This window comes from Diorhabda carinulata, chromosome X, assembly GCF_026250575.1.
Source record: "Diorhabda carinulata isolate Delta chromosome X, icDioCari1.1, whole genome shotgun sequence".
In the NCBI taxonomy this organism is placed as follows: domain Eukaryota; kingdom Metazoa; phylum Arthropoda; class Insecta; order Coleoptera; family Chrysomelidae; genus Diorhabda; species Diorhabda carinulata.
Window position 1 is genome coordinate 3,766,164 of NC_079472.1, and position 12,973 is coordinate 3,779,136.

A 12,973-nucleotide genomic window follows, 5' to 3' on the forward strand; every position below is an offset into this window, starting at 1 on the left:
TTAAATTTTAATCTTGGACGTTTCCGGTTAAAATTTTTTTATACTGTAGTTTAATTCCGCTTCATCTCGAAATGTTTTTTAACATAATAAATATTTAATCAACTCAAGATATACACGAAAACATCCACAATATTGATGGACGTTTAAAAATTGTTTGCCCACAAACTCCATATTGAATCACGCTGTCCTTTTGCAAAGTTGGTGCTGCATCGATAAGAGGAGATTTGAGTTCTGTTCTGAAGAATTCACAAATATATGGCGTCGTATTGGTTAGGTTATAAAAGTATACGATGAGGGAAAGTCCACAGTGAGTAAAGTGATTTTAAAAAACGTAGAAAGTTATGAACCTCGATTTTTGTGTAAATAAATGTCTACATTTATTCACTATGCATTTCTAAAAATGTTTTTAACGTAATGAAATCCAATCAAATTAAAAATACTTCATATTAACTCGAAATATGAACAAAAACATCTACAATCTTAATGACCAACTCGAAACTGCTTTCCCACAAACGCCATATTGAATTACGTGGTCTTACAAACTTAATTAGATGCCAGATTCTTCTTTCCCCTGTAACTTGGCCTCTGCCAATATGATTATACGGTTACAGATCATCCTGGAGTGTCATTAGTCTTTTAAAATAATTGTTCTGAAGAATTCACAAAAATGTGGCATCGTATTAGCTAGAAAAGAAGGATACGATGAGGGGATGTCCACAGTGTGTCAAGATTTTAGAAAAATGTCAAAATATCAAATTTCAATTTATTTTTTAAATTTTTATGCAGAATATTTGGCACGTTCTTCTGTTACCTTTTCCATATATATTTTTTTAATTTAATTATGCACCAAATTCTCTTTTCGAAACTAATCTCCCCAAAATTTTTTGAATGCAATTAAACTAATAAAATGTACTCTAAAACAGTGTTTTTTTTCCTAAAATTTATGATCCTGCTTCTGATGAGGAAAAATAAAAAAAGTACAATACAAAATCTTGTAAAATTTTTATATATTTCATGGAAACAATAAATATTCAATTACATATTTTTTTTATGATAAAAAAAATTTTAGAAATTATTTTCAATAGACCATTATTATTGGGTAGCTTACAAATTACAAAAAAAAGTTTAAATTTTATGTACATTTCACACGTACCTATATCACTGGCTATAAAACCGGTTTTAAGGAAAAAGACAACTTCGGTCTGGAATTATTCTTTCCCAAGATTTTTTTCTGTTCTTCTTTCGTCCTTTTTTCTTGTTCCTTCCTTAGTCTCTGTCTCTCTTCGTCGATTTTACGTTGTTCTTCAACCATCGCTAACCTTTCTTCGGCCTGCAATGAATGAAATACTTGAAATACATAAAGCAACAAAAACAACCGGAAGTACTTTGTCTACATCTCAGATTTCCACAGTTTTCCAGGGATCGAAATAAACAAAATTACAGTCATGGAAGAGGTCAATAAGATAATGCAAGAGACTAAATCATCATCAGCAACAGATGAAGAGCTCAAGTAAAAATTGAACCATATTTGAGATTCTAATCGTGATGATGCAAAAAGAGTAAATCACCATCAGTCTAATTGAGGAACTTAGATAAAAAACTAACGAATTCCATCAGAAGTTGTAGCACAACATTGAAACCCACTGTATAGTGGAATAACAACGACAAATAATTTATATTTATAATTAATTACATTTGATATTCACCAAATGTTGAATTTCGACAATATTTTGATAAAGACCAAAATTGGTCAAAACTCCAATTTTTACATATTTTTTTTAAACTAATTTTCTATCAAAAGAGGCCTAGAATAAAGACAATTTATCAAGAAAAACACGTAAAAACGCCTAACGAGAAATATTTATAAAAAGAAAAATGATATTTTTAAAGTAATTTCTAAACGTCAAGTATAAAATAAATATTTCTAACTAAAATCATATCCAGTCATAATAATATATAATTCGGTTTTAAAAAATTTCCACAACAGAAAAATATATAATCATATATACGGGGTATCCTAAAACAGTAGAATATTTGTTGTTCTACGGATTCAAACATTTTACCAGGGTTGTTTTAAAAGTAGCAAGCCTGACCGTGCAAAGGGCGAGTTTAACGCCACCATCTTGACGATTTTACACATTTTACGAGGGTTAATTCAAAAGTAACAATGTTGACGAAGCTAGGGCGAGTTTTAAACCGCCATCTTGATAATTTTACACAATTTTCGAGGTTTGATTCGAAAGTAAGAATGCTGACGAAGCTAGGGCGAATTTTAAACCGCCATCTTGTCGATTTTACACATTTTACGAGGTTTGATTCGAAAGTAAGAATGCTGACGAAGCTAGGGCGAATTTTAAACCGCCATCTTGTCGATTTTACACATTTTACGAGGTTTGATTCGAAAGTAAGAATGCTGACGAAGCTAGGGCGAGTTTTACACCGCCATCTTGACGATTTTACACATTTTACGAGGGTTAATTCAAAAGTAACAATGTTGACGAAGCTAGGGCGAGTTTTAAACCGCCATCTTGATAATTTTACACATTTTACGAGGTTTGATTCGAAAGTAAGAATGCTGACGAAGCTAGGGCGAGTTTTAAACCGCCATCTTGATAATTTTACACATTTTACGAGGTTTGATTCGAAAGTAAGAATGCTGACGAAGCTAGGGCGAATTTTAAACCGCCATCTTGACGATTTTACACATTTTACGAGGGTTAATTCGAGAGTAACAAGGCTGACGAAGCTAGAGCGAGTTTTACACCGCCATCTTGATGATTTTATACATGTTACGAGGGTTAATTCGAGAGTAACGATGCTGACGAAGCTAAGGCGAGTTTAACGCCACCATCTTGTCGATTTTACACATTTTACGAGGGTTAATTCGAGAGTAACAATGCTGACGAAGCTAGGGCGAGTTTTAAACCGCCATCTTGATAATTTTACACATTTTACGAGGTTTGATTCGAATGTAAGAATGCTGACGAAGCTAGGGCGAATTTTAAACCGTCATCTTGATAATTTTACACATTTTACGAGGTTTAATTCGAAAATAACAATGCTGACCAAGCTAGGGCGAGTTTAACGCCACCATCTTGTCGATTTTACACATTTTACGAGGGTTAATTCGAGAGTAACAAGGCTGACGAAGCTAGAGCGAGTTTTACACCGCCATCTTGATGATTTTATACATGTTACGAGGGTTAATTCGAGAGTAACGATGCTGACGAAGCTAAGGCGAGTTTAACGCCACCATCTTGTCGATTTTACACATTTTACGAGGGTTAATTCGAGAGTAACAATGCTGACGAAGCTAGGGCGAGTTTTAAACCGCCATCTTGATAATTTTACACATTTTACGAGGTTTGATTCGAATGTAAGAATGCTGACGAAGCTAGGGCGAATTTTAAACCGTCATCTTGATAATTTTACACATTTTACGAGGTTTAATTCGAAAATAACAATGCTGACCAAGCTAGGGCGAGTTTAACGCCACCATCTTGTCGATTTTACACATTTTACGAGGGTTAATTCGAGAGTAACAAGGCTGACGAAGCTAGAGCGAGTTTTACACCGCCATCTTGATGATTTTATACATGTTACGAGGGTTAATTCGAGAGTAACAATGCTGACGAAGCTAGAGCGAGTTTTACACCGCCATCTTGATGATTTTATACATGTTACGAGGGTTAATTCGAGAGTAACAATGCTGACGAAGCTAAGGCGAGTTTAACGCCACCATCTTGTCGATTTTACACATTTTACGAGGGTTAATTCGAGAGTAACAATGCTGACGAAGCTAGGGCGAGTTTTATACCGCCATCTTGACGATTTTACACATTTTACGAGGGATAATTCCAAAGTAACAATGCCGACGAAGCTAGGGCGAGTTTAACGTCACCATCTTGTCGATTTTACACATTTTACGAGGGTTAATTCGAGGGTAACAATGCTGCCGAAGCTAGGGCGAGTTTTATACCGCCATCTTGACGATTTTACACATTTTACGAGGGATAATTCCAAAGTAACAATGTTGACGAAGCTAGGGCGAGTTTAACGTCCCCATCTTGTCGATTTTACACATTTTACGAGGGTTAATTCGAGAGTAACAATGCTGACGAAGCTAGGGCGAGTTATACACCGCCATCTTGATGATTTTATACATGTTACGAGGGTTGATTTGAATGTAACAAGCATGAGATAGCAAATGTCGTGTTAAAAAATTTTCAATTGATTTTAGAAAAAAGTTTTTTGCCTGAGAAATTTAGAGAATCCTATATCTACATCAAATAAAATTCGATTCACATTTTTACGATTCAGTTAAATCAATCAGAAGTACACTTACCAATTTTTTCTGAGCTTCTTCGATTTTTCTTTGATTCTCTTCAAGAATCTTCTCGACCATTTCTTGCTTTTTCCTTTCTTCTTCCTATAAAACATTAAATAACAATCAATAACCGTCATGATTAAAATGATGTCCTGACCCAGCTTCCTGTCATTCGAGATTTTGACACCAAATTCCATGATTGAAATTAAACTCATAAAAAAAATCACAAAATTTGGTTCAAAGTCACCAGAAACATACAATCCAATCAGTGCCATGATAAAAAAAATAATGAGTTTCAGAAACTACAAAAAATTTCATGATAATAAAATAAAATGACAGTTCAGTTGTTAAAAAAAGACTTTTTATTCTCAACTATACTTTGAGGCTTTACGAGGATAAAACGTATTACCAAATGCATTTAGGGCATTAAAACTCGTTATTTTTTATTGATATTTTGATTTAATTCGGCACAAATAAAAAGAAAACGTAGAAAATTATTAAAAATATCTAAATGCACGCCGATCCATCATTGCTGGGTATGGACTTTAGAGGTAAATACAAATACATGTCCTGTGTGGAGGTTTATGATAAAAAAAAGTTACACTCTCCAAAGTTAAATTAGAAACATCACTAATATGTAAAACTAATACCTAATTAGTAGTTTTCTTTTAATATACGAGGTGATTAATAAATATAAAACGTTCCTTAATAAAATAATAATGTTGATTAAGATACTGGGTATTTAAGTTGTCTTTTTCCTGATAATCTCACTGTTTGTTAATCAATTGTTAACAAAATTGTACGTAGTTTTTGAATAAAATATTATTTTATATAGGGTGATTCATGAGAACCATACTTTTACGTTTTCTTTATTTATTTACAGGATTATTTGAGAAATTGACCATAAATTTCAATTGGCTATAGCTAATTTGACTTTTCAAATTTTTTCATGATGCATTATACAACTATCAAGTTAAATTTGGAAATTCCAGGACCGGCTTTGGAAAAATCAATCCAAGGAGTCATATTGAATATTACAACCTGTATAATATATCAATGAAATCGGCGTAGGCGACAAAAGTTGTCGCACTTTAATTCAATTTATTCAGCTACATCCTCACTATCACAATTATTTTCCATTTTCGAATTTTTAGACAAAATTCGATAAATAATAAATCAAATTGATTGAAAAGTATGTGTTGATTGTAAAAATTGAAATTTAGATAACAAGCAACTCTAAAAAGTTTTAAAATCAAGATTGGCGTTAACCAAGTTTGACGAGTATGGTCCCAGAAGTACCTGACTTGACCTATAGATGGCGGTAGTTGCTTTAAAAATACCACAACAGTAAAATATTGAGTAGCAGAGTTTAAACGAGGTCGTAAAACCTGGGAAGACAAGCACCGCAATGGTCGACCGAATGATGCGTCGACTCCAGAAATGTTAAACAAAAACCAAAAAGCGGTACCGGATGATCGTCGACTGAAAGTGTGCGAGCTAGCAGACATTCCAAAAAGTGCGGTACATCGTATTTTAACTGAAAATTTGGATGTGAGAAAACTGTGCGCAAGATGGTTGCCGCGTTTGTTCACGATGAACATAAACAGTGAAGTCGTGAAGATGTTTCCATCGTGTTTGACAATGATAAAGCCGAATTGTTGAGTCGATACATAACCTTAGATGAAACACGGGTCCATCACTTTACACCCGAAACAAAAGAACAATCGAAACAATGGACTGAAAAGGGAGAACCGGCTCCAAAGAAGGCGAGACCGTTCAATCTGCAGACAAGGTCATGGTGTCGGTTTTTTTTGGATTGACCGTGTTGAAAAAGGAAAATATCAAGCAAAAACTGCCACATTTGGCTACGAAAAAAGTGTTTTTTCATAAAAACCAATCACCAGCTTACACATCCGTTATTGCAATGGCCAAAATTGATGAATTAAAGTTTGAATTGCTACCTCATGCACCCTAATCGCCAGATTGAGCCCCCTCTGTTCCCAAACTTGAAAGAATCATTGTCAAACGTTATTTATGCATACAAGAATACTATTATGTTAGCTTTGGTACATGCCACATCAATTTTCATTACTACAGAATATGTCGACAAATTTTTCTTTATGGTAGACCTTCTGGTAGAACTTTTCCCGATCGTCGTATCTCGGTCATTCAATATTTGAGTAAGTTTTCAATTATTTATGAAAATATGGCACTTTTAATAGTGGAAAAACAGAATGAAACGTAGGCGGACCGCAGGAACATGACATTATCGACGCCGTTACTATAAACCATACAATAAATACAAGAAACGCTAAGTCCACAACTTAATGTTACTCAATCAAACGTGAGTAATCTTATAAAAAATCATTTGTACTCATATAGTTGTTACGAACTCGTCCACAAAATGAACCGTGAAGCCGGTTCTATTTGATTATTTCAATGTAATCAAAAATGTGGCGGGGCGCCTGGAACGGAAAAAATATTGTAGAGGGTGTAACATTCATTACGAATATCTTGGTATTTCTGAGTTCAGCTTAAACCAGAAAAAATTTTGAAAAAAATCTGTATAAACACTATAGACAATTAAAATGTATGGTCAATTTCACAAATCTTTCCGAAAGTAAATAAAGAATGGAAGTTGACACTTTTTAATAGTCATATTATAAACTCCTTGAGAGCTTCTACATATGGTAGAAGTATGTAAAGTTTTTCATGAATCACTCTATAAATAAATGTACACTACATTTGTATATATTTTTATTTTCAATCGGAGTTCTAGAAGGTGATTCAATTGATAAAAAACCTAATGATTTTTACTGTGAATTTATTATTGATTTTTTTTTTAAACCTTTTTTGATTCAAATACATCGTCACGAATGATATACAGTGACAGTACAGAAAAAACTCCACCAAGGTATTTTATTGAGGAATATATGTCCAAATAACATTTTTACCATATAATGACAATTAGTCCCGTCAATTTAGACATAAAAATAGTGGTGAAATTCCCGAAAAGTTAAATTTTGGTGGAGAGCTGGGGTTTACCATTACAAATAAAGTTTTAAAAATCCCCATCGATCCTAAGTGTAAAATAATTCGGGGTTGAAGGTCAAAGTTCGTGGTTTTTTTAGATTTTTCTCGAAAACGGTAAGTTTTATTAAAAAAAAACCTCAAACCAAAGTTGTGAATCTTAAAATTCTCTACAAAAATGGCTCCTACGATTTTTTTCCTACAAGTTACCATTCCTGAGATATCACGATTTTAAGAATAACATTATACATGGTATGCACATATCAGGCACTTAAAACAAGGATTAAAATCTTATTTGTGTCCCAAAATAAGTTCAAAATGACCTCATAACACAACAATTGTTAGTACTACTTATTACAAGGACTCTGCAATGGATAAAATTATTTAGGGCTCAACAACGAACAGAAATATAATCTTCAAAAAGTTCATCTGCTTATCCCAAATGCCAAAACGTCAGTATTTAGATAATTCGAAAAAAAAAAACATTTCACCGACTGCGTTTTTACAGAAAATGATTTAACACCTCAAACAACAATTACGGAAGGAATTCTCTTTTTTTTGCGGTTTATGGAGCTCAAAAAATACGCGAAACAAGTACAACACTAGTTAATCGACTGAACCCAGAAGAATGTGGTTGGAAATTGATAGATAATACTCTGGAACCGATTAAAACTTTACTCCCACCTGCTACAGAAAAACTCCCTAAAACTATTTTTTGCAATTGCAAAAAGGTTGTAGTGCCAAATGTGGCTGTTAACAAATCGGGTTGCGGGTGTTTTCTAACGTGTACAAATTGAAAATGTCCAGTTGAGTACAATAGAGGAAGATTCCTGTGATTTTAATGAAGAGACCAACGATTCGGTTACATTTGAACTATTTATGAACGTCCAGCAAAAGGAAGAAATCGAAGAAGACATGACTGTTGATGTAGACCAATCAAAACAATAGTTAAGGTTATATCTAGAACTTGACGGGTATTGTTCCCTTAAATTATCCTAAAATTGCCATGGCAGTTAATGGAGAGGACCTACAAGGGAAACCACCTAACCACTTAATGCGTCCACATCATGTGACTCTTAGAATCGCGATATCTCAGGAATGGTAACTGTTAGAAAAAAAAAGCTTAAAGACGATTTTTGTAGAGAATTTTAAGATCAACAACTTTGGTTTTCGAAAAAAAAACCTTTGACATCGAATAACTTTTGTATTACACGTAGAATCGACGGGGATTTTTGAAATATAAATGGTAAACCCCAACTCTCGACTAATATTTTAAATGTCTATGTTGACCGGACTAAATTCGGGACTATTATACGTTTATTCATAGATCCTTTTTGATGTGAAACGTAATAAGAGTGATGTTTCTATATACTTTCGATTGGTGTATAAAAAAGTTTTGATAATACCTGAGCCGCGAGGCCGCGTAGTGGTCCATCATCGAGAGCTGCCAAATTTCTGCCATTGCGCTTCATTGTTTCAAGCACTGTGTTGACCACCCTTTAGCTTACAAGCTATTGGCATATATTAAATGACATAATTTTTCAAGACTAATATGTAGATACTCATCTACATTCTATCAGCGTTTTATTTCTTGATTTTGGTTGTATAAATGCAGTTTTTATTTGTTTAATTAGAAAGTTTTGTAATAATTGGGGTATGGAGCTTTGCTAACATTCATAAAGGTTGTTGAATTATTTAAATTAAACAAAAATATTACATTTTTGAACATAAAAATAATTCAGTAAACAGAAAATAATATGTAAGAATCCTTTTATCGAATTTTGCCAAGTCATAGTCTGATTTTCTCGTGTCTTTATCCCATACAGCATTTTAATTCAGGTTCTAATTACCCTCTATTTCATAAAGTACCCTATGCCGAGGGTCGATTTTCCCCCAGGGGTGTAAAATTTTTAATTGTATATAAGTGCGTGACTCAATCAACTGCCTCATTCTAAGCAACTTTTGTTCTACGAAGTTTTTTTTATCTGAAAGCCTCGAAATTGTCGATTTTCAGGCAAAAAACACGTTTTCAAATAACGCATTTAATCATAAAATCTGTTATGATATTTGCAGACCAAACACAAACGGAATTATTGCTTGTTAAACATTGATTTGTATTTTCAAAATAAAATAAAAAGTTTCTACATACAATAACCAAAAACCAATGCATTTTTCGCGAAACACTCATCAAAACTTTTTTGAAGTACTTTAAAAAACCTTTACTTTTATTTCTTACAAAAGTTTCTAGCATCAAAATTAAACGATTTATGAAGAGAATAATGTCTATTCCTATTTTTTCGTTGGAATCTCCCTCTATTTGAAAAAAAAAATCGTTGACACTTCACAATTCACTTTATTCTGAGTATTTAAACAGTTTGATGTGCTTATTTTAAAAAAAAATCGAGCTTAAAGTGGGAAAACCATTTTCGTAATTTAAGACAAAACGGTAGTTGGGGTAGTTTTCACCATTAAAAGATCAAAAGCAACCCCGAGTATAGATGTACCTTTAAAGTAGAGCCTAAATCAAAATTTTCATACAATTGGATTTCCCAGATACTTAATAACAATTACGATATAATTTTTGAATAATAACTATTTAAAGGGTGGTTTTAGGGGTCAGAACTATTTAATAGGCCATAAATTGTTTATTGATGTGTATCCCGCTCGAAACTAGTATTCTATAAACTTTTTCGAATGGGGATAGTTTTCACAGCTAATAAATAAAAATCAACCGTTGCATAAGCTCAACTTTAAAGTAGAAGGTAAATAGAACCTAAATCAAAATTTAAATGTAAATCGATAATGTTTAATCAGTTAAATAACTTATTATTATTTTTTAATGATATCTGTCATAAGTGGTGGTTATTAAATCATAAATTATATTAAAAATTGTCAATTGACATTCATCTAACTGATATAAATATGATTTCAGTTGATTACATTTTCCCATCTAAAGTTTAAAATTTTTTTCAAATAGGGGTGGTTTTTACCCCCGAAAAGAGAAAGCAACACTCGGCAAATGGTACATTTTGAAATAGAAGATATATAGAACCAAAATCCAAATTTTCATACAAATCGGTGCTTTATGGGATAAATACACAGTTTACATTACATTTTTTGCAATCCTTGACTGAACAAGTTTCGACTTGCAATAAATTTATTAATGGAAAGAAGACATTTTTTCCATTCTCAATCAATTAATGAATATTGCAATCTTAATTGGAATTTTTTCAATACAATATTCTTTGATTGTGGATTTTTTCCATTTAAAAATTTAAATTCCATTTTTGAATTCCTATTTTATAATATTAAATTTTTCAAAATTAGAATTGCTCTTACCGTTTCTTCAATTTTTCAGGAGTTCTATTCTTTTTATGAACTTTTCTTGAAAAGACAGTACAAAAAAATGGTATAAAACAAATTCTAAAAAGATGCAGCTCACGTAAACCCTAACTCATCTTATTTATTTGAAATGGTCATTTCAAAAACCCATACAAATGTTTTTAATGCAAACTATAAAAAGACTGGTCTTATTTCTACTCAAATCATAAAATGAAGAAATATATTCCTTGACTCAACAAGAGAACCTAAGATGGTATACTGACTATACCAAACAGTTAATAAATCTTTGATCCAAAACTGAACAAAACTTGAGGAAATCGCAGGGAAAATGTCTTAATACAGTTTTCCCTAGGCTCATAATGAGTAAAAAGACTTTAAGCAGCACCCAAAGAATGAGCTTAACAGAAAAACCAAAGTCAGTGACTCTGACATGTCATCTAAAGATACTCGAATGGATAAAGCTAGTAAGCAGTGACTAACCAAAGAACCAAATGCATAGCATGATGGTCATAGACATCCCATTCAAAGTAATGAATCAATGATCCTCATTGTTGGGTCAATAAAGATCTACTGCACGCTTGAAATGCATCTTTCTGGTATACAGATGTTTCAAAGCTAGCCAGGAAGCTCTCTTTACCACTAGGAAAAGCACTCCCATTTTAGGCAGGGTTACTAGCAATAAAAATAATCCTAATATGGTTACCAGCCCAGTAGGGTATACCAGGCAGGAAGCAGACAGTAGACAGTCTTGTCAAAAAGGAGCAGCTACTCTATATTTTGGGATGGAGCCCTATTATAACTTCATAAGATGTCACATCAACAACAAACTGACTGGATAACTAAAGTAGTAAATAGTGTTTCTGGAGAAACATAGGCAAAATAAAATCCCAAAAATTCACAACCAAATCTTAGAAACTACTCGAAATGTGCAGAACGTCATTAAACTAGTGTTCGGTCTAATTTTTAGTGAACATTTGGTAATTCACTATTTCCAGACTCGTACTATAACATTGTATGAGCTGTTTCTGTTAAAGTTAAATAAAACAATGTTATTGATTGAAAAAGTACCAAAAATAATAATGCGAGGTACTATTCATTATATCTATAAAAATTATATTAGACCAGTCTTTTTATTTTTACAAACATATCTCCATACCCTATAAGAATTTAATGATTAAATATATAGGGAGAGGATCAGGGTTCCTGTAAGCTGTTTTACAAAAAAAGGCAATAAAAGAGAAACTCCAAATATAAAACACATTTAAAATAAAAATTAAATTATCTATTTGTAATTAAAACAATCCGACAAAATTTTTTACATAAATATAATTTCTTTCAATTCAATAAAAATACTGTAGGATAAATGAAACTCTTACCTCCCGTCGTTTCTCTTCTTCTTTCAATTTCTCTCGTCTCTTCTCCAAATCCTCCATCATTTCTTTTTCCATTATTCGTTTTGCTTCTTCTACTCTTTTGGTTACTTCTCTCTCAATCTCATCTTTCCTTTTATCTAATTCTTCTTCTACTCTTTTTTTCACTAATTCTTCTATTCTTTTAGCAGTTTCTTCTTCAATTAATCTCTGTTCTGCCTCTCTTTGTCTTCGTTGTCGTTCCATTTCTGCTAATCTTTCCACTTCATCCATTTTTCGTAACTTGTGCTTTTTGCTAGAGTATCTGTCAATTCTAGTTACTTCATCTGAAAGGTCACTACTGGAGGTAGATGAAATGGAATCTGAACGTTTACTAAAATGAAATTCACTATTATGAAACAACTGTAGATTTAAAGTTAAACAAATTACTAGTTAGATAGAATTAGTGTGTATTAAAAATTGCAATTGAAGTTTGAGATATAAAATTAAAACCTAATAGAAATCATTACCGTGATTTAAGGCTCCTATCTTTCACTTTGTCTTTCTCCAATCGATCATTTTTATAATTACTAGAGCTTTTTTCCCTTGATTTACTTCTTTTATGATGCTTACTTTTATGATATTTTCTTGGCGAACGACTACGCGATCTGGACCTACCCATTTTTTATTATTTGATATATTTAGTCTTTCAATAGGTGAAAATTGTAAATTACACAAGACACTGATTTTAGTTTAAATATTGATATCAACTAATTAACATTAAATGGAATATTCAGATTATTACTATCAATTATAATATTCTACAAATGCCATTTTGTGACTGATGTCAAAGTGTGACGTTTCCGGTAGGATGTGTTAGGCCATTTTCCACGACTACGAAAGCTTTGGATTTCGTGTAAGTGAA

General features: G+C 32.4%; 1 protein-coding gene across 2 annotated transcripts; it reads right to left on the reverse strand.

The window, feature by feature from the left end:
* Window positions 1-427: 427 nt before the first annotated feature.
* Window positions 428-12,905, reverse strand: LOC130901182 (UPF0430 protein CG31712). 2 transcript variants are annotated; one of them, XM_057812351.1, is made up of 5 exons: window positions 12,579-12,905; window positions 12,076-12,442; window positions 4,346-4,429; window positions 1,154-1,330; window positions 428-684 (listed from the first exon to the last, which is right to left on the reverse strand). In XM_057812351.1, exons 1-4 carry the CDS (start codon window positions 12,728-12,730, stop codon window positions 1,166-1,168), a joined length of 768 nt encoding a protein of 255 aa, XP_057668334.1. In that variant the 5' UTR covers window positions 12,731-12,905; the 3' UTR covers window positions 428-684; window positions 1,154-1,165. The 2 variants fall into 2 exon arrangements, with proteins under 2 accessions (XP_057668334.1, XP_057668333.1); XM_057812350.1 differs by lacking the exon at window positions 428-684 and having other exon boundaries at window positions 1,073-1,330.
* Between the last annotated feature and the right edge of the window lie 68 nt (window positions 12,906-12,973).

Coding starts and splice junctions, on each gene's coding strand:
- LOC130901182 (XM_057812351.1), bottom strand. CDS start 12,730: ATGGGTAGGTCCAGATCGCGTAGTCGTTCGCCAAGAAAATATCATAAA. Junction 12,443..12,578: donor GATAGGAGCCTTAAATCACG/GTAATGATTTCT, acceptor ATTTCATTTTAG/TAAACGTTCAGATTCCATTT. Junction 4,430..12,075: donor AAGAAGAGAAACGACGGGAG/GTAAGAGTTTCA, acceptor AATGTTTTATAG/GAAGAAGAAAGGAAAAAGCA.